We start from the raw sequence: 25570 nt of genomic DNA on the forward strand, positions 1-25570 counted from the left end.
AGCCACTAATGTTGTGATAATCATATATGAAAATGAATTTTGAAGTTCCTTGTGAGATAGGGAAAAAAATGTATGTACTTACTGTAGTCACATGCTATACTGCATTCATTTGCACTTTTGGGGAGTTACTGAAAAGTTAGCAGGAGAGAGTAACTATTAAAGATAGTTCAATTTATAAACTGTTGCAAGATGCTATGGTAGAAAGAATGCCAAAAAGCCATCTAAATTAGACAAAGCTGTAATCTCTGTCCAAAGCAGTATGCACTGCATGCTCTAGAGTCTTTAATAAATCTTTTCCAATTATACAGTCCAGGAATATGGAAAGTCCAATTCTTTCCATTCAAAATAAATCCATACTCCTTTCACAATCCAATTTTACAATCTCTGACATTGGTGTATGTGTTCATGCTTTTATACAAAGTGTACCAATAAATGAGAATCCCCACATATTTCAGCAGGTGCTAAATGAGCAGACTGGGTTATTCATACAAGTACATTAACTCTTCTCTAACTCTGAAACTAAACAAGCCACCTAGGTTCTGAGATCAAGGTGCCCAGTTCTGCAGGATGCTGTAATTCTTAGAGCTGTGTGCCAGGCTGCAATATGCTGCAGTGCTCTGCATACTAATTGCCAGGTCTGACAGGTCAATAACAAATTCTTCATCCTAAAAAAAATCCAAATAACCAAATTCTTGCATTTCTGCTAATAATTTATGCAACTTTATCTGGAAATAAGAAAATAAGAGAACAAGAATATATGTACATAGAAAATTATTGTACATACAGCTGGAAAATTCTACCTTTAAACAAATTTTTGCGCCTACTGGACTAATCTTTATGGTATCTGTTGACTTGGAAAGAGACAAAGAAGAAAAGGATACTCTATCTTTGAAAAAAAAAAAGCTCTCATCTGATTTCTCTCTTCTTTTATGTTTATTGCAATTGCCGTTCTTTTGTGGAGCTCTATTATGTTTGCTGTACTTTTCTACTTCAGTCTTAAAGAGGATAGGATCAGCTCCATCTATTTGCCTGAAAAAACGGAAGTAAATACCCATTTTAATCACCTTCCACAGGGTAAGATTCTCAGTCTCAGGTTTACTTGAGAGAATTAATCACCCTTCCCACTGTCCACCCCTTCCAGGTTTTGAGTGAGCCCTGAGCATTCTGTTACCACATTCACGTCCTCTGGTCTCTACCCTGCCTCACTTGTGTTTTTCCTGTCATGGAGAAAGCTGCCCAGAACCTCCTGGAGGACTGCAAACTTACACACACTGAGATCCCCAGTTCTATTTCCAAATCTTACAATAAGATATTCAAGTTGGTCAAGTCCACGGGTCCTTATATAAAGTGACTTAGGTGATGATAAGCCCTTTATCAGCATAACATACAACTGCTCTCAGGGAGAAGCATTCTAGAAAAGGATGGTCTACCATCTTGCATTTGGTAAGGCTCTTCACATTCAAATGAAGACATTCTTGGTAAAATGTGCATTGCTGGGAAGACAGAGCCTCAAGGCCTTACTTGAAACCAAATTCATTGCTATGAATTTTGTTTTAGAGGGCCATCAAGAACAGCTCAGCTCCGAAGGGCTCCATTTTCCAATTGAAAAGACACTTTGATATGCAGTCTTTTTTTTTTTTTTTTTTTTGGTGGCAAACTGAAAAATGGTGTGTGGGGCACAATAGCTTCTACCTCTCTTGCATGGGAGTGATTGGTATTGCCCTGAACACCTCTCTTCCGTTTAGCAATCTGAATTCAGGCTTTCTACAAAGAAATGTCAGTGAGAGAGCCTGGACCTCAGCAGTACAATTATCTTCCAGCACTCCTAGAAAATTTTAGTTTAGAGGACTGAAAATAAAGTCCTTATGCTCATTACCAGCTTCCCTCCCCTATCAGCACAGATAAAGCACAGGACATTTAGCACAGATGAATGTAAGGTTATAATAATGATTTTTTTTCTCAACTATGTGGTCAACCAAAGTATCTTAGCAAGTGTTTCATCTACCTCACAGATCAAGTTACTCAATCAAGTTTTAATTAAATTATTCAATCAAAAAGTATCATATCTTACATGTATTTCTAAATTAGAAAGCCTAAATAATGTACAAACTCTTACTTGTGTGAGCATATTTACATGGTGATAGATGTTACACATAAAGTAATGGGAATCATACTGTTTGATAATGCTATCCTACTCACTTCTCCAGAGACAGGAGCAGCATGCTGTCCAACTCTGGAGGAGCCTTTTAATCCATTTTGAGGTAAGAGGTAGCCATAGTGAAGAGACAAGCAAACAAAACAGATGAGATCTGACAGATTTGTTCTAATTTTTCCCAGTCCTGACAAAGGAGTGGTGAGGAGTATTTTCTAATTCCTTCCATGGAATTTACCAGATCAAGAATGGTTCAGGGTGTAAATTCTTCCAATTCAGTACAAGCTACATGACAGTAATAAACAGTAAGATTTCTAATGCTAGAATAACATCTAACAACCAGCTTGAGGAATGCACTGTTATGACTAGTCTTCTTACAAGCAGAATAACAGTTTTCAGATTTGCAGAATGAGCAATTCATAGTTATGAATGACAAAAGTTTAATGTTGGATGGCTTTCTCTCCATCAGTGGAATGAATATTACATATAAAATCTCATGTCTTAAGTCATGGTACATGCTAAGCTATTGTCACTGCTGTAATAATTGCTGTAATCATTGCTATAATCATTGCAAAGGGCCCACAGATCATCTGTAAAGCTATCCCAGCAGGTAACAGATACTCTAGTAGCAGCTGTCTTCATCAGCCATCAAGTCACCGAGTGTGATGGTAGCTGGACTACGCTTCAGATTCTGACACAGAGTAGCTTACGTTTCTGTAAGCTACTAAAGTACAATGCCCAAACAAGAATGGTGCAAGCCAGATACCAATTGTCTGATTACTGAGCAATGGTGAGATTCTTTGACTGTTCTGGACAAGAGATTTTATGTATTTAACATGATTAATTTTATAATTTAGTATATCTCAACACTTCAAAATTTGCACTGCATAAGCACTTATTGCTAATAAGAAACTGTATCTTACCAATATGTTGGGTGGAATTTTGCACACTGTTTCTTACTTTGCAGTTAAGAATATGATTGACTGCCTTCCACTCACCTAAGCATTTCAAATAAAGTTCTCAAAGAGAACAAAAATGACTGATGAATCACGCTTGTTGTACAGGTGTCACTTTTCCTTTTATGTTGAATATTTAGAAATGATTTTTCTCTTCCCAAGCATTGCTGAAAAATTTCTAAATACAATAGGATATTACAGTTGAGTCTTCAGTGCCCAGACAAATTGGAGAAAAGACATACTTTCAAGCATGCCCATTCAAAAGTATAGGGAATGAGAAACTCCTCTTGTAGAAGTACACTTGTACAAATACTTAAAAGCTTTCTTTTCTGTGTTTATTAGTTAACAGCAAGATTCCTGGAATCAGCTTCAAATACCTCTGAGTATGTCGAGCAATGTTAAATTGAAGTTTAATGTAAATATTTATTTAAACAAAAAAGTGCTTGCCAATCTTATCAGTTGTTGACTGACATGCAAAAGGATTCGAAGGCCTAAAGTAAAGTCAAGAGTGCTTAATGCTTTAGTTAACTACTTCCCTAGACTGCAAAGACTAGCAAGCAGGGTAAGACATGGAGTAGTACACTCTGTGCTCAATAAATCTGTAATCCTGTCCAGAGCTTCTGAGACACAGAATGGCAGTTCCTATCTCTGCTATTTTGTTTGCAAAGAAAAAAATATACAAAGAATCTGCATATGACTTTTTGTGCAAGTTTCTTGTTTAAAATGTTGCAAATCATTAGAAACATATGGGCATTATTCAGGCTGACAACACAAAAATAAAAGTCATCAAATAGACTCACTATTTTTATCTGAACCAGGTTCACTCAGGGAAAAGTGATTTTATGCAAAAAGGCTAAGTCAAACTATATTGGGAATTCTGTCAGAAATTCTAATTATAGATCGTCAGGAATTTTTTTAACTGGAGCCAAAGTTTTTCCTGGTAGTATACCAGTTTTGACAAAATTGCTATTGGAAACATTTCTTGAGCTCCAGCAGTGGGTGTAGGCAAGAAAATGGAGTTGTCTGGGACAGAAAATAAATAACTTGTTGGTCTGAGCAGGCAGCTGAGCTTTGCAGAGCCCAAGTCTTTGCCTTGCTTGATTTAGAGCGAGGAGCTGAACCCATTGAAGTGCCCTGGCCAGACAGTGCTAAGCTGTCTTTCTTTTTAGCTTGATGAGTATTTAATCGGTTGTATGCCATGGAGCAGCTCCAACCACAGACAGCCGATCTTCCACACCAGAATAACCCCAGCCTAGCTGTCAAGACCGCATTCTGTCTCTGGCTCGGCAGGACCTGAGCAGGTCTCCACATCCCACCAGGATACCATGACCATGAGGCAATCGGATCATGAGCGTCTCCCTGTTCAAAAGATTATTTTTGGTCCGGGTATAGAATGGGGTAAAAGCCGTCCTTTCAAAAGGACAGACTGCACGTTTGGCAGACCCTATGCCGAGCAGAGACCGTCACAAAGTCCGTTCGGAGAAATGGCCAACGTAGCTAAGGTATGCTTGCCCGCACCTGCCGCAGAGCGCGCAGTATGAACGCGATCGTCTTACAATGAATTAGTTGCAGAAGGAGGAACTTACTCCAAGAAAAACCACTCCTCCGCCGCCAAGCTGACCAACGCGCTTTCACCGAGCGGCCGCCGCAGAGGCACGCCGCAGCCTCCGCAGGGTGGCGCCCTCTGCACGAGCACCTCCCGCGGACGCGCCTCGCCTCCGCTCGGCGCTGCTTGCCGGAGGCGACCGGTGCGCGCTGCGCGACGCCGAGCTGCTCTTGCCCGAACCGCGGCTGCCTAAAGGCTGCAGCAGGGCCTCGTGAATGGGATGAAGGTAGCGGGACGCTTCGGCAGGACTGGGACAAACGCGAGTACTTTCTTAAGGGGTGGTGCTTACTCCACTGAAGCTGCTGCTGACAGGAACGTCACCGGTTTACGTGCGGAAGTTAGAACGGGACCGCAGCGGCGCGTTACGTTCAAACAGAACTAAGCGCGCCGTGATTCTGACACCGTGCCGCTCCAGGACCGGCCTTCGGGCTGCCCTCCAGCCCTCGGACGCGCTCCGCAGCGGCTGCACTGTGGGACTTTTCCCGCTCGTTGGCAGCTCACCGGCACCCCCCCGCTACCTCCGACACAGCACGGAGGAGCGCAGCGCTCGGGCAGTCCGCTAGCGGCAGCACGAAGCTGCTATGACCCGGGGCTCCGCGCTGCAAAAAAAGCCGCAGCGCTACGCGGGTGCCCTCGGCACGGCCTCCTCCCATCCCAGCCCCCAAAGTCCCCGTTTCCCGAGCCGCCTCTCCGGCACCGTGCCCTCACAGCACACGAGAGCTGCTTTGTGATGAAATCCCCGGTAACGCCCGGGCCGAAGGCCGGCGGGAGGCCTCTGCCGGCTTCGCCCGCGCCTCACCGGACAGAGGAGCGGAGGAGGCTGCTCGGCCCGCCGCCAGCAACGCCCACCCGGGGCCCAGCTGGGCTCCCGCACACCGCGCCGCCCCACAGCACGGCAGGGGGAAACGATCGTTAAAGCCCCGTTCTTTTCCCCCTTCTGCGCGGTGGGCGCGCCGGCAACGCACGGCACCTCTTCCCCATCCCTCCCCACCGCTTTGCGTTACCCCGACTGTACCCCTGCCCCCCCCCGCCGCCACGTGACGCGGTGCGCATGCGCGGCGCCGCCGCCGGGCCGGGGCACATCTGCAGGCTGACGTCAGCGTGCTCCGCGCCGTCCCCCGGGCGAGGCTGCCAAGGCTCCTGCTGCCGCCGCGCTCGGCTTGGCTGGGAGCCGGTAGCGAGAGGAGGTCTGGGGCTACTTCAACCAAATTTTCCTGAGTCCTTCCTGCTCTGCCTGCCTTCTCTCCCCCCCTCCGCTCTCCTCTCTCTCTCTCGTCTCCCTCTCCTCTCTCTCTCTCTCTCTCTCTCTCTCTCTCTCTCTCTCTCTCTCTCTCTCCTTCTCCTCTCCTCTCTCTCTCTCTCTCTCTCTCTCTCTCTCCCCCCCCCCCCTCCTTTTCTCCCCCCCCTACTCAGATGATATTCACATGGTATTTCGCACAGAGGCGGCTGCTCGAGAGGAGGGCACCCACCCCCACCTCAATATAAGCCTGTTTTTCCTTCCTTCCTCCCCCCCTTCTCGTTGGAAAGACAAAATGTGCAGGGTGATAGGTGGGGTGAACTGATGGCATCCTCCCTGCTGCCCCGCCGGTCCGTTTCTTAAGAGCCCCTTTTGGGGAGGCGACAGAACGTGATTCTGTGGGCGCAGACACCCCGATGGTGGCTTGCTCAGAGGGGAAAAGCAGAGAGGGAAGCGGGACCCGTCCTGTGCAATCTCTATTGTTTGAAACTTACTTTGTATCAGAAAGTGAAGATGAGCACGGTAAGGAAGATTTCACGCTATTCGATGAACTTTTTCTTTTCTCGTGTCCCGAGCGGCGCTGCGTGCAGGGCTCGGGCGCGGGGGGAGTCGTCTCGCACCAGGCGAGGTGGATTGGAGCGATTTCAGAGAGAAACCTCTGAGAATGGGGGAAGGGGGTGCGAGGGCTTTTCGACCGGAGAATAGCCGCGATTTGCACAGCACGGTCTGGAGCAGGGCAGCTTTGCTTGAGATTGTTCTGGCGTTAGTACGAGATCGTTAGTTAGGAAGAAGAAGAGAAAAAGGGGGAAAAAAAAGAAAGAAAAAAAAAAAAGACAGCCCCCGCCCGCAGGCGCAGCAGCCCCCGGGCCGCGCTCCCCGCGGCTGACGGCAGCCGTCCCGCAGCCCGCCGAGCGCTGGCCGGGCTCGTCAGGAAGATGGAAGCGTGTGGTTTTGATTTACTCCGGGCCGCCGGGGACTCGCCAGACTCTTAACCCCGCGGAGCCGCGTTGCTGTCGGTGTGCGTCTGTCTGCGGGACGTGGTGCGGCGGGGGGAGGTGAGTGGGCTCCGGCCGTGGGTCGGCGGGTTCCGTGCTCGCGGGTTTCTCTCGTTGCGCGAGAGGGGAGAGAGCGAGTGAGAGGCAGTCAGACTCTTGTTTTTATTTGGGCTGCCGGTGCAACGCATCGGGCCGGGCGCCAAGTGTCTGGGTCACACGCGTTTTATCCAAATAGATCCAGCGCTGCTGTCTGGAAACGGGCTGCCGAAAGTTAACTTTAGGACTGGCTCCGCCGCAGCAGCCAGGCTCTTCCCTCCGCTCTCTGGGGAGGACGACTTTTTTTTTTTTTTTTTTTTTCTCTCCTCTTTCCCCTCCTGAATCCTCTTTGAGCGATGTCTGTGAGCTCAGACGGCGCTGCTGTTTCCCGCTACGTTTCATTATTATTATTATTTTTTTTTCTGAGGGGTCGGTGTGTGAGGCCGTTGTCCCCGTCCATGTAACACGCGTGCATATGTGTGGGGCTGTGGTACAGACAGCTCTCGAGCCCGATGTAGCTTTTTTTCTTTTTCCTCGGCTTTTTTTCTTTCTCCCCTTTCCCTCCGGCACCGCGGTGACAGCGAGGCACCCCGCGCCTCACCTCCGCAGGCATCGGGCCCCGCTCTGCTATGAGGATGGGGCAGGAGGAGCCGTCCTTCCCTTTGTACGTCCCTTCCCCAGCCCCTTCCCCCCGAGGTCTGCGTGCTGCTATTCGCGCCCCGGAGCTCCCGGGGACGCTGCTAATCCCGGCTTTTGAAGCTGCGGAACGCTTCTCGCGGCCAGCCCTGGTACCTGTGATTGAATTGGTGTGATTGACTGCTGCCCGCCCTCCCCATCGCCCTGGCAACCGCTCGTAGCCCGGCGGGACGGCCGCCTTCGACCGCGCCTCGGCTCGGGCTCCCGGCCGCGGAGGGGCGGCTGGCACGGCGCGGCCCCGGCGCGGGGAGGGGGCCGCGGTCATCCCCGCTCCGCCCGCCGCGCCCCTCGGCCTGCTGGCCGCAGCACGAAGCAAAGTCGTTCCCCCCGCCCCCTCCTACGTCCCTGCCGCTTTGCTTCTCTAATCCGGCGCCGTTGTTTCGGAGCTCCAGCGCTGCCGGGAGAGCTCGTGGCGCGGCTGCCGGCAGGGCTGTGGCTGTGTGATGCGAAAGCCCTGGGTCGCTCCGCTGTGGAGGTCCGGCAGCAGCTGTGTGGCGGTGCTCTGCACGCCCTCGGATGGCTCTCCCTCGGCCCTCCATCGGTCCAACGGAATGTTGAGGTGCCCGAGGCGGCTCACACCCTTCACCTGGGTGGTGTCGCCAGTGTGTCTGGTCAGACATGGCCACTTTGGCTGGACAGCATCCGGGAATGCACGCTCAGCCACAAAGTCCTCTTGCGCCTCATGGCCTTTCTTTTCCCTTTTGGATGTTTGCTGAGTTTCAGTGAGTAGGAGCCTCAAGGCTTGGTGGCAAGACTGCCTCTCTGTCACAAGTGTCTGCACAGACATCCTGGTGCACAGCATCACTTGTGTCACCAGCACTGTGAAATGCATCTTGCACTTCTTCCTGACAGAACTCCTACTGTTAAGCAGGAACAATAATTGGAAGTAAACTTTACAGAGCCATACATGCGCTTGTCATGGATGGATGTGTAGTGCAGCCATGAGGCAGAGGAAATGCTTCCTACTGTATGCTTAACGCTGACAAAATGAACCAGCCTGGACACAATGCAAGTGGAATGTGAACGTACATTGCATACGGAGGAAGGAATATATTACAGGTGAAAGGAAAAGGGTACAGATACTGGATGTAAGTGCTCTGTCTGGGGTTATTTGAGTGCTTTATCATTTGTATCACAATTTCTTAAGCCAGACCATTGATACTGCTGCACCTGTTGTATTTGTATTTGCATGAACTGGCTATAATGCGTTAGGAAAGGAGGCAGGAAGTTTCAGCAGAACTTTCAGTGAGCCTGATGTGAAATGAGATTTTCCTGTGTGAGGATCAAGGCTTAGAATGTGATTCAGAGCCCTGAAAAGATTCCAGACTGAGGTGACGCTTGGATGTTGTCAAGGTTTAACGTGGGCTGGTGGTGACTAGATAATGGGCACCATTTTGTTTCCTCTATTCAGAGCTACTGAGCCCTGTGGGCGTTGCAGTTTCAGGAGATCTTGGTGCTAGTGTAATTTCTAATCAGCCTAACAGACTGAACGTGAGTTCCCCATTACTGTTTGTTGGCTAAGTAAAAGCTGTGAGGCAATGTTATCTCTATATATGGCAGTAATGAGCCATTACTGGACTAGTGTCCAGTTCTGATGTCTGTGCATGAAAAGAACTGCTGACAAATTGGAAAAGATTCAGAAAAAAGCTGCAGAATTAATTAGGCATCTGGAAACTGCATTGGCAGAGTGAGGTAAACTGAATAGGTTGAACTGCTTATCAGGGAATGTCAAGACGTTATTGTATTGGACTATAACTATCTATGCAAGGAGAAGAAAGCCCACTAGCAATCATGTAAAGCAAGATTCAGTGGAATTTGAAGGTGAGTGTTGTTATATTGGAAGTAAGGCATACTCTTTATTATACTAGTGTAACTGAGGAGTATATGATTATTTCTATTCAGATCTTGAAAAAGGCTAAAATCTGTAATTAAGTATTAGCTCGGAAATGAAGGTTTTACATGGAAGGTCAGATTAGAGATTTTATTAGTATCATCTAAGGCCTTGCCCTTTGTGAATGGCATCACTAAGTCAATTTGTTTCCTCTGGGAAAAAAAAAAAAATTCTAGTCCAGACTGTGCTTGTAAAGTATCTTTTATTCCCCCTGCAAACCTGATTAAATGCTGAGTGCTCCCTTGAAAAAAATTTAAACTTGGGCACAGGAATGGTCAGGTTGTCCACGTTTATTGTCAGTAATTAGGTCCGTCTCCATTTGGCTAAGAAGTTTTCTGATATTCACTGTAATGTTAGTAAAGAGGATTTATGTGGTGTTGATTTTTCTCAAGTTGATATACTACTCTTTAAATTTTACGAATAATCCACTGACTGCAGGGGGTGTTATCTGTCTGAATGAGTTGTAAATCGCTCCCATAATTTCAGAAAGGCAAATATGTCTGGTATACGTGTAAGTGACTGTGTATACTTGGAAATCTGTTTTTGAACATCTTCTCAGGTGTTCTCTTTCAATACTGCCTGCTTCTGTAGAGTTTGTTCTATGTGAAAGTTTGTGGAGTGCTCAGGTGAGTTGGTTAGTAGCAGCTGACACGACACATTGTTATGTGGACAACAGTCCATGATACTGGACTGCTAGGTGTCTGCATAGACCTTCCATTTAATCCACATCAACAGCTATCAACACAGTTGCTTTTCAGTACTGTTGCAGAAGTGTTTGAAATGATGGCAGCGGTGTGTGGGAAGTTCAGTATTCTGTCAGTCTCATGGCCTGCAAAATGAAAATAAAACGTATTCTACATCCAATTGTAGTTTTTATATACTAAGCATTTTTGATAACAGATGTTGGAAATCTTAGGATGTAAGTGGTGAGGTTGTTTCTCTGATGCTAGAAATGTGCAGTTTTCCCATTTTAGTGAATGAAAATTCTGCCTGCATAAGCAGAACCAGGGCCCAAGTAATAACAAAATACATGCTGCAGAAAGATCGGATAACTGCACTCATAAGTATTAGCTCGGAAATGAAGATTTTACATGGAGGGTCAGATTAGAGATTTTATTAGTATCATCTACGGCCTTGCCCTTTGTGAATGGCATCACTAAGTCAATTTGTTTCCTTGGGAATATAATACTGATTCTTTCCCAGGTTCTTCCTTTGTCTCCCAATGCTTTGAGTCTACTTATTTTCTGCTGAAATCAATTGGTATGGTGCACTGACTAGATAGGTGGAACAAATCTGAATACATTATTCTAGCAAAAAGAAACCTTAGTTTTATAATTCCTTTTATCTGTTCAACATGAAGCAGAATTGTGCGTCTTAAGCTGTATTGAACTACTTGTTCAAGGTTAATGGTAGTTCATGGTGGGTTTCTTTGTTGTCGTTTAAAATTGTGACCTTGGATCTTAAAGGTAGTAATGGTTGGTATATTTTGCATAATACGTCACGGTAGCTCAATATTTTGCAGGGTAGATCTATTTTAGTAGAAAAATTTTAACTTGACTAATTTTGCTTTGTTTTTCAGGAAAAGAAATGGAGCAAGTTCAGTAGCTATCCACTCTAACATCTTAATGATATCTTAAGGAATCTTACAGTGCTTATTTTGAATTGAGAAAATGACTGCAGATATAGAAGAAAGTTGTTGGAAAGGAATACCTGTCAAAAAGTGGAACTTCCAATAGTATAAGATAAATATACTTGTTATGGTGCAATTCTGGAGTGGAGTTAACCCTATAGCACACAGGTAGCCCTCCAAGGAGAGAGAGGAAAAAAAAGCTTTCTGTTTTTCTAAATTATGGAAATTTTTTGGAAGACGTGGACATGGATTCTGAGCCTAGTCATGGTTTCATCGGAATTTCACAGTGACAGCAGGCTTTCATACAGTTCTCAAGGTAGGAGCCTGACCTCTACAGATAACAAGAATAATCAATTTTTACATTTGGGAAATATTTTCAAAGCCGTGGTTATATTATTAATGAGATCATGCATGCTGCAGTCCTAGTTTGATCATGATTCATTGCCTTGAATGTTTGATTACATTGATTTAATTGTTTGTTTTTTTTTTTTTCTTTTCCTAGTTTTAACTGTACAAAAACCTTACAAATTGAATTGGTAAAATGTTGTATTTTTTAATACTTCATAATAGTTTAAAGGCTTACCATATGGTCATTCACATGTTTTTAAGCTAGGAAGTAAGGATCTAATCATTAATCCATGAGCATTTATAGGCTTTTGATGGCAAGAAGAGTCTTTTAGATATGTTGCAATATAATACTTTACTATTGTGCAGGTGAATGCAATAGCTTTTGTCTTTGAATGATATCATTAGAAAGAATATGTGCTTCTAGGTAGAGTTTAGCCCCATGTTTTCCTGTTTTATGTGAATAGGACAAATTACATTATTCAAAATGTTGTGGTTTTTTTTTTTTTTTTTTTTTTTTCCCTCTGATATCTGATTATTAGGAAAGAGAACACATTTTTTTACATAGAGAGAAAGAAAAGAGCGTTTTCTTTTCTTTAGTAAAGCTCTGCACCTTGTGTTTACCTGGTAATAACTTTTACTCAAGCGGATGATGGGATTTAGCCAGTTGTGGTTTATGTTTACTACTTGTTTCCTGTTATATTCTCTTCTATGCACGCTCCCTGGACTGTCTCGCCTTGTGATTACAAAGAGGAATTCCTGTCTTACCTTGAACACTACCAGCTAACAATCCCAATAAGGGTTGATCAAAATGGAGCCTTCCTCAGCTTTACTGTGAAAAATGTTAAACCCTCAAGAAGGAGAAGGAGCACAGACCCTTATGATCAAGAACTGGCAGCATCTAAATTATTTTTTAAACTTTCTGCCTATGGCAAGCACTTTCATTTAAACCTGACTCTCAACACAGATTTGGTGTCCAGACATTTTACAGTGGAATACTGGGGAAAAGATGGTCCTCAGTGGAAGCATGATTTTTTAGACCACTGTCATTACACGGGATATTTGCAAGACCAGCACACTACAACTAAAGTGGCTGTAAGCAACTGCAATGGTTTGGTAAGTGCACGTTGCATGTTCTAGAATAATAGTGCATTTACCCCTTTTAAAATACAGAAGAACTTAATTGGCATATCTTTTCAGTTTTTTTGAGTTCCTGTGAGGAGTAAACAGACAGAAGTTGCAACAAGCCTGTAAAATCCGATCCGGTCCTAGGGAAAAGTAGTCATCGGTTTAATTGTAATTGTAATAAGCTTAACTGTAAGTACTAGGACCCAATTTTGTAGTCCTTTAGCAGACAGTACCTTAAGTGTTTACAGTGTCTGCACTGGGGCTGCAATATTAGGTCTGTAGTGGGATCATTACAGGTTATCAAAATGTTGCAGACTTGAGGAGGGAGAGGGTAGCAGTTGTTCCTTTAGGATGCTGGATCTGTTCAGTGAGATGCTGATTGAACTGTGTGCTTCATTGATTTTTTTATTTTATTTTTTTTTTTTTTGAGAATTAGGGTTTACCTATTTTGACAAGGAGGAGGAGTTTCTTTGTATGGAAGTCATCGTTGCTATAAATTCAGAAAAGTAGATTATTTGCAACTATCAACCTTTCTAAAAGTATTGTGTCATAAATATTTGCATTCAATGCCGGGTTAGAAATTTTGTTCTCAGATTTTACTCTTCTCTTGATCACGACAATAGTATTTGCATGGGGCAGAAGCTTTTCTTCACAACAGAAATTAGAAAACAAAAAAAACCTAAAAACTTACTGCTATCAAGTAGTAAAATACTTAAGTAAAAGAGCGTAACTAGGAAGTACTAAATCAAGAGCTCAGTAATTCGTTTAGTAAAAATATACACTGCAGTTACTCAGTTTTTATATAGCGGAACATTGGTACATCTTGTTAAGAGTAAGCAGATCTAACCAATTGGTAAACGAGGGGAAAAAGAGAAAAGGCTACAACCTTGCTAAACTGTTTCCTTTTTAACCTTTACAAGTGCCTGAGAGCTATGAGAATGTTTTTTTGTAGACCAAACCCTGCTGTTTGGGATGGAGACAGTACTAGCAACAGCACGCATAGTTGGCTGTTAAGTATTTTGTCTTGGTTAACCTGGATTAGTCTTGAGTTGAATAGATTACTCTAGTTGAATAGAGATTTATAGAGAGCGAGCGCTTCTGAAGAAGCATAGTTAAAATGTAGCTCTCCTTAATGTGTTATCAGAGTTTTTTTAATGCAGCTTATAGGTCTGAATTCAGTACCATAATTTAATTCAGTTTTGTAGTTCCCATGTAATAATGCTTATGACACAGTTGTTTGAACTTCTATTGCTAATGTAGTGGATTAATTTGTATTTTAGTTCTTTTCAGCTAAAAATACTTTGAAAATTGCTGCTTTCAGAATTTACTTTTTATTAAAAAAAAAAAGAAAAAAAAAAAAAGGTCTGCATGCCTTGATCTCCAGCATTTCTATCCATTGAGAGACATACTGGTTGGCCTCAGCGGAGCCATCTATCAGTTCCACATTTTCCTTGTCCTCAACAATGCTACTTGGCTGCTGTGAAGCTATATGTTGTTCCATGGTTTTATGTGTCGTACATTAACTGTGCTTGCAAGTTAATTTCAATGAGGAGTGCTGTTTAGTTTTCACCTTCAGTGCCTATAGCTGTCATCAACTTTTTAGCGTTTCCTCCTGGTATACCTACTTTGTATTAAGGCAGACTCAGATCTTTGGGCACACCATGATTGGGACTTTTGAGTCCTCCGTGGTCATGCTTCTTGGGACTGTGAGTGTTAGATTGGGCCATATGCAATTGAGGTTTTTGTCATGCTCCAGAAGCGACAGTGGTCCCATAAGGCTTTCTTTCAAAGGAGGAGGGATCCCTCAAGCAGGTGCAGTGGTTGGCTGGACTCAATGTGATCTTCTGCTGTAAAAAGCTTCCCTGTCATTGTGTTGACAGTGTGTACTAGGGGCATGGGTTATAGGAATTACCACTAGATTCAGGTAAATCCATCAGTTATTTTAAAGTGATTTCTACTGGTAAATATCTTGTTCTAATCAGCTGCTTTATAACATGTTTAATAAAGCAAGTGGCACTTTAAATATTCAGGACACTATTGTTTGTTTTAGAGTTAATGATATTTGAGCAAATGTTGTGTTCAAGGCATTTGTTGCATTTTTTTAGTCTTATTTTTGATGTATAAGAGACTGACAGTCATGTTCTGCATAGTTTTTGATTAGAATCTGTCCAAAAGGCAGTAATTTTAAGTTACTTGTAACTCTAAAACAAGTAATAGTTTTAAATGATGAGTGCTGCTCATCAGCAGAATTTAAGTATTGTGTTTATTTTGCTTCCCTGCTAGGTTTCAGTATTTCTAGAGAAGTCAAATTTCAGGGTGAGCGAGACCATGGTTTAATTAATGTAAGTTGTATGACTTTGTAGAGTACCAGTGCAAGTAGGGCTTTCTGTGTTGGGTATTGGATGTAAGTCAATGGGGCTGAGACAGTAGTAGCTGAGGAACTGCTTAAGCTGAGTATGTAATCCTAAAGGAAGTGAAATTAGAAAGTGTGGTAGATGGACTAAATAGAGAATTTCACCTTACAGAAAAGAGGTTTGTCCGATTCCAAGAGCAGCAAGTCTTGAAGAAAATTTTTGGATTGAGAAACAGTGAAATTTAGCAGAAATGAAACTCGGACTTTTCTTTGCCTTCCAGATTTAAGCCAGTAACTGAGTGCCCAGACAAGTCTTCCACAGCAGTGGGTTTTCTCCTTTTGATCTGACAAGCTCAATAGAGGGAAGTACTTCAAAATGTTTAGAAAGTAATGATTGTTAGGAAAGTGAATTAGAGATTAAATATCTTTTTGTATCTACAATATTCCTAAGGAAATATTTAATGTAAGGTGCCAAATTTTTCAATGGCACACAAAGTTCCATTCACAAAATAATATTTGTCCTAGGTAGCACAGATGTCTCCAAGTAGATAAGAGAACGAAGGGCCAAGAGCTGTCTAAAAGCATGATCTTACATAGTCAGCAGACTTCATGTTTATTTGATTTATTTCAAAATCAGCATATGGATAAATACCCTGGTAAATCTTCATATTTTTAAATAAGCTTGCTTGGAAGCTTATTCTATCATAAACACAACATCTAAATTTGTAGATCATAAATTGCATATAGCAATATTTTTGAATCATATATAAATGCATAATTTACAAGGTAATTTAAAAGGTCAGAGGTATCAAAAAAGATTAATATTCTAGGCTGCTGTCTATTGAGTTCTTCTCGGTGCAGCTCTGTAATTGCCTAGTTTTAAAATGTCTTGCTAGGTCCCATGATGTATTGTCTCAGGCCAGATCACTGTTGTTTCATCCTAAAGCACATGCAAAGGGAGTGCAGCCTTTTCCTGACGATATAAAGCTTCACTGAAGTGTACAGCCAGCTGTAGACTTGCTGAACAACCCTGAAAGTTTTTTAGGAGTTCTATTTTTTTCTGCTTTGTGTTTTTAATATTAAATTATATCAATATTAAATTATTATTAAATTACATTAATATTTAATATATGTATATTTAATATAATATCTGGAAAGGTTGAAAACAGGCAGAAATTTGAAAAAAGTAGCACTTCGAATGTGGAAGAAGCTTTTTCTTTTCTTTTGTTTTTAACTGATGTTAACTGTTACTTCTGTAGCTGATGGACATCCCCTGCCTGAACTTAGGTGAGGCCCCATCTAGGCAGTCTGACACAAACAGATTCCTTTTTACAACTTCAGGGGAACTCCACGTGGATTCACAGATTTGTCTGAGCATGTCAAACTGCTGGATCCAGACCTTATATATGTTAGCAGGAGTTGGCAATCTGTGGTGGAGTTGGGTAACATAGGACCTCAAACAATCTGTTTTAGATAATAGCCTTGAGAATGCTTCTTACAGTAGCTTACTTGGGGCATATTATTTCTTAAATCCATGGTATTTTCTACATCCTTTTTCTGGTCATTCCTTAATGATATTTCTTGCATTTTGGAACAGAAGTTTAATTCACAAACTGCTTTTAAGTGCTATGGCAAAGCTGAAAAGAACAAACAAAAACAAGCAAAAAAGTCCAACCCTGCCAACACATTTAATTTCTTTTAATGCTTCAATACATGTAATTCCTTTTGATGCTTCATAAGTCCTTATTTCAGTCCTTCTTTTCAACTGAAATGTTGTTTTGCTCAAAGAAAAGATGATAAGCCAGAAAGAAGATTTAGGATGTTGTTTAGGATAGAATAGTGTAACTTCCTCTATTTATTAATAGTGCGTTATGGAATGCATATAAAGTGGAAACATCTCTAGCCATATGCATTTTCTAAACTCAAAATAAATACTGGCATTCACTGGAATGGGTATTTCTTACGTGCAGATTTACAAACGTTTCTTAAAATTCACTCACATTAAACTGATGCAAATGGTGTTGTTGAATTAATAATGGAATAACAATTGAGCTAGCAAGGGAAGTTAAGATATGCTATGTATGCAGGGCTTATGTGAAGTGCATTTGCAGCTATATGCAGGGCAAGTGATTTTCCAGTGTGATCGTGTCACTTAGCTAGCTGCAGCAACCGACTGCATGTGTATTCTGATTATCTGCTAGCAGGTGTAAGTTAAAATTTATTTGCAATTCCTTGGGCAAAATAACACCTATATTTGTATCTTTAAACCCAGAATAATGTTTGAACAACTGAGATGAGATAATGATTTGACATAGGAAATTTGGTGATACTCGCCTTGCCTTTTTCACTGCTTGTACCTAAAGGAACTGCAGTTATAATTTTGCATTCTTTTGTAATAGATTTTGCTTCTCTTAAAACACAATCTGCTTAGAAAATTAGTACTGCTATTAGTGTTGTATATGTCATCTGAAATTACTTGCTCCCTCTTTTGTCATCTCACCACTTTATTTACCTAGCCAGACTCAAGTACAGTTAAAGACCTCTCTCTGTTGCAAAGACAGCGCCATGGCTTGAATGGTACCCCTGTCTCCTCAGACCTGGCACAAAGCACACAGCCTGATGGTGTTGGCTAGAAAGACTGCAGGACTCTATTTTCTGATGGGAATATAATACCAGAGCTTATAGTGGCTCAGGATTCACTTGAACCCAGATGTCTGACAGCCTGGCTGGATGCAGTCCAGATTATCAAGGCTCTTTCTACACATCTGGCAAACCTAGTTACATTTTGGTTTATATTTTCAAGGTTGCTTAAGCAGCCATTAAGTGACCTATTTTCTTAGTAATATTGTAGATTCCAAATATCTAGGCATTATGAGAAAATTTGGTGTCCAGGTGTATACAGACCCTGATGTTAGTTCTTGAGTAAATATTTGAGCTCATAATGAAAAATACCACTGAAGAGGAACACTTAATGCTGTAGTCACTATTGGTACTAAAAAGCATGTAATTGAAAACTGAATTGTGTTCATGCATATATTTTTAAAATATATGATAGGATTATGTTGTTAAAACACAGTTCTTTCTGAAGTGTTATGCAGGCATTTTTATTCTATAAGGTCTGTGCTGTTACTGAATTCTGGTTATTCCAGAAGTGAAGAACGGCTGAGAGCTGATGTACAAAACAGCAACAGAAAAGGTCTGACCAAAAGTACAGTGATTTTAGAAACAGATTTGGGATATTTGGATCATCTATAGAGCAAGTGGTCTTACAGGTTACCCTGGAAGTGTCAATGGAGAAAAAAAAAAACCAAACCCTTTAAAGCAACAACAAAAAACTTCTGGAAGCGATAGGGTGATTTTTACATGCTTTTAGAAGTACTCTGAAATAACCTTACTGCACACTGCACTGTTAGGAGTGTTCAAATAACGTTAATGTAAATGCATGTTAGCATGGTTTGCTGGTGATACGAAACTGGGAGGGGTGGCTCACACATCAGAAGGCCATTTGGCAGGACCTGCACCAAGTGGAGTGTTGGGCAGGGAGGAATCTGATGAGATTTAGCAAAAGCAAACATGGAATCATGCATCTGGGGAGGAATAATTGCACGCCTCGGTCGGGGTAGGGGCTGACCTGCTGGAGCTCTACAGAGAAGGACCTGGAGGTCCTGGTGAACAAGATTGGCCTCGAACCAGCAGCAGTTCTATGATTCTGTGATAAGGCCAGTGGTATACTGTACATTAAAAAGATTGTGTCCAGCATGCTGGGGGAGGTGATCCTCCTCCTCTGTTCTGCCCTGATGAGGCCCACATCTGGAGTACTGTGTCCAGTTCTGGGCTTCCCAATTTATAAAAGACAGGGGTCTCCTAGAAGGAATCCAGTGGAGGGCCACAAAGATGACTGAGGACTTGGAGCATCTCTTGTATGACGAAAGGCTAAGTAACCTGGGTTTGTTCAGCCTGGCGATCTGATAAATGTTTATAAATATCTAGTGGGAGGTAGGAGACAAATGGATGAGGCTGGGCTCTTCTCAGGGGTGTGTAGCAATAGAACAAAGGAGTAGTGGCCTGAAACACTGCAAGTTCCATACATACTTGCAGATGAACTTTATAGTCAGGGTGACAGAGAGCTGGAGCAGGTTGCCCATAGAGGTTGTGGAGTCTCCTTCTATGGAGATATTCACGGTCCATCTGGACACTGACCTGCGCAACCTATTGTAGGATACCTGCTTTAGCAGAGGGGTGGACTCACTGATCTCTTGAGGTCCCTTTCAATCCTGCAATTCTGTGATTCTGGGAACAGTCTTCACAGTGGCTTTAATGGTATCTCCATTGATTTGATCAAATCAGAATATGAATGCAGAATTTAGAATTTCCACTGAAACTACTGATCAGTAGTTATTTCTGCTATAATAGAAAAGTTATACATTCAGAATTTCCTAGGTAGAAATACTGAATTTTTTTAGTTAGAGACTATAAGTGTAGTGGAGTCTCTGTTGGGCTTATTCTTCAATATTTGTGTACCCTAAATGATCCCAAAACTGGATTTTTTGCTAAAGTTTTCTCTGAAGATTCAGGCAGTTACATAGTTGGCTTGAAATTTCCCTTTTCTTCCATCAACCACTTTCCTGGTTAGAAGAAACTGAATTCACAAATATGAGAGTTATGAGAATAGAATATCTGCCATTCTGCCCTGTAGTGTAAGGGAAAGAAGTGCATTTGCAGCAAGAGAATAAGGTTCAGTGCATGGTCTGCATCAGCTTGGATCTACCAGAGGTTTGTGGTGCAATGCGTTAAGGAGTAAGTGCTCTGTAGATCATGTAGTCTAAGGTAATTGATATTAACAGAACTTGGCATATGAATATAAAATGCCAAAATTTTTCTCAAAATAGTACTTCCTAAAATTAATTTTCCATGCAGTTTTTACTTTATTAAGCATTTACTAGTGTGGCATCATAGAGGAACATTGAGCTCACTTGCCCTTTGGGCAAGATGGTTTTGGCTTGGTGTTACTTCAATGGCTCTCAATTATGTGGTTTTGGAAAAAAAGTCTTGAACAGTTTATCTGTCCTGTACTGAGAATCTGTCTTGCTTTGTTACCACACTCACTAAAAAAAGGTAGGGATGAATTCCAGAAGTAAAGCAATGCTATTTTGTTCTTTCTGTATTGTATTGCTTGTAGGCATTTACCTCTCCTTCCAACTAAAGACTCTGAAAATTAACTGAATCATGCATTTTATGTTGACTTATTTCTTAAAAGAAATAAAGGATTGTCAAATGTTACTTAATTTTAAGGTTTTAAACATAGATTTATCTTGTCTTGCAAATTTTCCTTTTTTTTCTTTTTAAGCATGGAGTTATTGCTACAGAAGATGAAGAGTACTTCATTGAGCCTTTAAAGAATATAACAGCTAATTCAAGTAACTTCAGTTACGAGAATGGTCATCCCCATGTCATATACAAAAAGTCTACCATGCGCCAGCAACTTCTGTATGATCACAGTCGCTGTGGAGTCTCAGGTAAATGAATATGAGTATCAGTGGTGTTATCATAGCTTCAAAAATTTATTTAGCCTTCCTTGGTTCACAGGTAAGGTACTATATACAGTGTAGAGTAAGAAGACTCCTTTTGGGTGATACAGTATGCCCTGTTATAAAGTTGCTTCACATCAAGATTTCCATCCAGAATATAGTGTCATTTTACAAATAAAGCACTGGGAATAAGTCTTGTTTTATTTCTTTGTGCACAGTGGTATTAATGATCACTGACTTTCTCAAAATGTACTTCTCAGCAGTATAGCATGACTTCAGTGACTACGTGTTATAGCTCAGTGTGTAGCATGTGTTTCATGTCATTTGAGGAAACTCTATGTATAGTGAGTATGTTACAACTATGATTGTTAGTGTACCTGAAGCTGGAGTCTGTATCTTCTTCATTCTTAGGGGTTTATGATTTAGAGTTTTTAAACTCGTAGTGTTTGGGTCAGTGGGTTGATGTTATTCTGTAGTAGTTGAGTATGTGGCTAACAGGAATGATTGTATGATTCTGATTGAAGGGTATTTTTCTTACAAAGCACAGTTTTAACATCTACAGAAACACTCTTTAAGTACTATTAATTTTGAAATGGTTTGCTTAAACTGTAATGGAAACTTAATTTCTTGAGAACAGCTTGGAGTAAATGATCGGTTGTTTTAGGTTTACAGCACTAGAATAGTGTATTTCTACATAAGAGGAAAAATGTTTTAGCTTTATTGATTACCTTTTTTTTTTGTTTTTAAAAGTACTGTCCCAGACAGTAGTATTCCATGAGATTCAGTGCACAGGGAAAGCTGGCAAATTCCTTAAAAATGAAAAGAATATAACTTTTTCTTTTTTTAATGCAACTTCTTTCATATTCTTTTGGAAATTTTAACCTTGCTGATTTATTAAACTGACAGCAAGTGTCGTCTGAAAAGGCTCGTCTTTGTGGAAGTTTCCTGAGTAGTCCAGCTAACTGTCAAGTGCATGTCAAACTTTGTATGCTGCTTCTGTTTTAGTTTAGGAAGCATTATTTCACGTGCATGCTTTATTATGAAACAATTCTGATGACTACTATGTCTGATTGTAAAATAAGAACACTAATGTATGCAGATGCTCCAGTTTATGCATTTTGCAGTAAACATCTGTGTAGCATCTAACTTTTTATTTCATTTTGTAGGGAGTGCTGTCACACAAATCTGTTGAAGTAAGTGGAAGGGATTGCTAAGTGTACTACAGTTCATCTTTTACCATTAGGATTTATATAGAAAAAGAAAGGATATTGACAGCAGTCAGATCTTACCTTCTGTTAATGCTTGGGAGATCATTTCTCCTCAAAGTGAAGGTGAAGCAGTGGCAGGTAGTTTAGTTTTGCTTTGTCTAACTCTGACAGTACCTGTGCTATGGATCATAAGTTGATCAGAGCTTTGCATGAGGTTTTTGTTTTAAAACATCCAGTAATCCTTAGCATCTGTACCTCTTTTTTTCTTTTTTTCCCTCCATATTTGCTGCTGCCATTATCCTTGGAGAAGCTGTTCTGCTATTCCTGAGTTTTCAGGTTTATCACAACCTGAGAACCTTAACAGTAAAATACAAAATCTTTTTGCAATTCTGACACTTCTCATGCTCATTTACTTCACTTCATTCTCTTCTTGCTGGTGTGTAGACTGTTTTAACTCAGTGAAAACTTCTGACAAGCTTTGTTCTCCCCAGTACTGCAAGATCATACCTTTTCAGATTACATGCTGTTTTAAATGTTGTTAGTCTGACTACTTCCAGACAACTGGAAGAAGAGGAGGTTATCAGGAGTAGTCAGCATGGGTTCAGAAGGTGGAGGTCGTGCTTGACCAACCTGGTAGCCTTCTATGATGTTGTCTCTGGCTGGGTGGATCGGGGGAGAGCAGTGTCTACCTTAATTTCAGCAAGGCATTTGATACTGTCCCCCACGACATCCTTATAACAAAGCTGAGGAAGTGTGGGATAGATGAGTGGACAGTGAGGTGGGTTGAGAACTGGCTGACTGGCAGAGCACAGAGGGTTGTTGTTGGTGGTGCAGAGTCCGGTTGGAGGCCTGTAAGCTGCGGTGTTCCTCAGGGGTCTGTGCTGGGTCTGGTCTTGTTCAACATCTTCATCAATGACCTTGATGAGGGGATAGTGGCCACCCTCAGCAAGTTTGCTGATGATACGAAGTTGGGAGGATTGGCTGACACGCCTGAAGGCCGTGCTGCCATTCAGCGAGACCTGGACAGGCTGGAGAGCTGGGCAGAAAAAAACCAGATGAGGTTTAACAAAAGCAAGTGTAGAGTCTTGCATCTGGGGAGGAATAATTCCATGCACCAGTACAGGTTGTGGGATGACCTGCTGGAGGGGAGCCCTGCGGAAAGGGACCTGGGTGTCCTGGTGGACGACAGGTTGGCCATGAGCCAGCAGTGTGCCCTTGTGGCCAAGAGGGCCAATGGCATCCTGGGGTGCATTAAAAAGAGCGTGGCCAGCAGGTCGAGGGAGATGATCCTCCGCCTCTACTCTGCCCTGGTAAGACCTCATCTGGAGTACTGCGTCCAGTTCTGGGCTCCCCAGTACAAAAAAGACAGGGATCTCTTGGAAAGAGTCCAGCGGAGGGCCACAAAGATGGTGAAGGGCCTGGAGCATCTCTCCTATGAGGAAAGGCTGAGTGAACTGGGTCTGTTCAGCCTTGAGAAAAGAAGACTGAGAGGGGACCTGATCCAGGTCTATAAATATCTGAGGTGTGGGGGGCAGAATGGCGAGGCCAGACTGTTTTCAGTGGTGAGTGGAGACAGGACAAGGGGAAACAGCTGGAAACTGCAGCATAGGAAGTTCTGCAGCAATGTGCGCAAGAACTTCTTTACAGTGAGGTGACGGAGCACTGGAACAGGCTGCCCAGGGAGGTGGTGGAGTCTCCTTCTCTGGAGATGTTCAAGACCTGCCTGGATGCCTACCTGTGCGACCTGCTGTAGGGAACCTGCTTTGGCAGGGGGTTGGACTCGATGATCTCTGGAGGTCCCTTCCAACCCCTACAGTTCTGTGCTTCTGTGACTACCAAACCTTTTAAACTTATTTTCCAAGTACTGTTTAAGCCCATTTTTCCCGTAAGAGCTTGGCATTTTGAGCATCCCCAGAGTATCAATGAAAAAAAAATTGTTTTTTGGTTTCCCATCTTTCAGATATTAGAAATAAAGACAGGTAATAACTCTTGGAAGTTGAGAACTCTCCAATTCTATGTTAAACAACAACAACAAAACTTAAATGCAGATTTAATAAAATGATAACTGCATCTTTGGAAGAATACCTTTCATTTTGTCTGAAAAACTGGTTTTGGTTTTACCTTCAGAATGCTATTGCCAATATAGTACACTGGGAGAAATATGGTTGTGCAGAAGGGCCACTATTCACATTTTGTTCTGTGAAGTTTCTACCACTGTAAACTGCACCTAAGTTTACCGTGTATCTGTTCTGTACTGAGAAAGCAGTGAAGATTTTATTTTTATTTTGGTGAACAGATGAGCAGAATTTGTTGGACTGCTTCTTATTATGTAATAGAATTTCAGTGATCAGTACAAAAGAAAAGCTGGGAAGATTAGAATAAAAATACTTCTCTATTTCACAGTAGCTCATTTTCAGGTAAAAATATGTGTTTGAATTGTGGCTGATTCACATAACCTAAATTTGATTTTTAATCACTTAGACATGAGAATGTTTTAAAAAAAGTTAAATAATATTTCATGTGTATATTGTCAACAAATTAATTGTTTTAGTAAATACAGTTGAAATCATTAAGGCTTTGCTAATAAATTGATTAAATTCAACTTGCCTCAGAGGGATTTGAGGTCACTGGATTATGCTTTGCAGGGTCAACCTGTAGAAGAGTTACTATTATTATTATTTTTTAAAATTCTTCCATCCAAACTAGTATTGCCATCTAGTTGGTTTTTCAAAGAAAAGGCATCTTAAAGCTGTGGAGTAGGCAGGTATAATGCCAAGTGGTATTTGTTTTATAGCTTTGATTTATGATGTAAATATTTAGATGACATGCTAACGGTACTCATTATTAGTATTGCAATTAAAAATAAATTATGAACTGTTCTGTTGTGTTCTTGTTTGTCTGCATAACTTATTGAAATATTTATTTTTCCTTACGTCTAATAGTGCGTATTATGTTGAAGTGTGAAATACTTTCAGTAGTTCTTTAAAAAAAAAAATTATTATTTTTTTATTTGCAAAATTCTAAGAAATAGCTTTTCTGCAGATCAGCCATGTACTTCTATTTTTTGTCTGGAATTGAAATTCTGTTTTCTTGGAAGTATGAATAAAATTTCTTTACCTGTTTTGGCTACAATAATTAAAAAAAAAAAATAAAAATCACAAAACAACCAAAGGAAAATGTGTATTTACAGTCTGGGTCTGATTGAGAAACAATAAAAATTGACATGTGAAATCTGTGAAGTGGCAGATTATTTAGGGATAGTACTACTACATGCTACCTCTTGTCATGATTTTGTTCATGCCAAATCCTACAGTCAGCACATTCTAAAATGAAAAAATGCTTATATGTGCATTAAATGGGGTTGCTTAATATTAAGAAAAGGCTGTATGTAATTTTTCACCTGTGTAAGATGCAATTGTGAGAATATTAAAATAGTTTGCAGTTGTAGATTTTAAATCACCTTTGGTTTGTTTTTGTGTGTTACGTTCTTTCATCTCTGCTTCTTTCTCCTATCTAGTACCTTTGAAGATGAAGACTTAAAACTTGGGTACCGTTACTGTGTACTCCGCCTGCACCATTTCTTTCTATGTGCATCTGGATTTCTTTTCAGTTGCAGTTTACAATCTAATTTCCTGCTTTTGTACTTCTTACTTTGGGGTTAATTACATTGCTTTTCTGATCCCTCCTCTTCCCCCACCCTTGTTTTATTTCCCAGTAGATATGCTCAGTGTTGATGTAAGGTTTTTAATCTAGGACTCATTATGTTATTTAAAACAAAAATATTTTTGTCAGAATGTTTTCCGTGAAAG

General features: G+C 41.5%; 1 protein-coding gene across 5 annotated transcripts in view; it reads left to right on the plus strand.

The window, feature by feature from the left end:
- Positions 1 to 5832: 5832 nt before the first annotated feature.
- Positions 5833 to 25570, plus strand: part of ADAMTS6 (ADAM metallopeptidase with thrombospondin type 1 motif 6) — a 151110-nt gene continuing 131372 nt past the window's right edge. For 4 of the 5 annotated variants that reach the window (XM_052670409.1, XM_052670412.1, XM_052670411.1 and 1 more), the window contains exons 1-4: positions 6129 to 6473; positions 11149 to 11515; positions 12296 to 12660; positions 20373 to 20541. In XM_052670409.1, coding sequence (XP_052526369.1) covers positions 11419 to 11515; positions 12296 to 12660; positions 20373 to 20541 — 631 coding nt within the window. In that variant the 5' untranslated portion in view covers positions 6129 to 6473; positions 11149 to 11418. Of the gene's footprint in view, positions 5902 to 6128; positions 6474 to 11148; positions 11516 to 12295; positions 12661 to 20372; positions 20542 to 25570 lie in introns of those variants that run through there. The other variant, XM_052670410.1, reaches the window with a different exon arrangement.

Source organism: Tympanuchus pallidicinctus, unplaced genomic scaffold, assembly GCF_026119805.1.
Source record: "Tympanuchus pallidicinctus isolate F22 unplaced genomic scaffold, pur_lepc_1.0 scaffold9, whole genome shotgun sequence".
In the NCBI taxonomy this organism is placed as follows: Eukaryota; Metazoa; Chordata; class Aves; order Galliformes; family Phasianidae; genus Tympanuchus; species Tympanuchus pallidicinctus.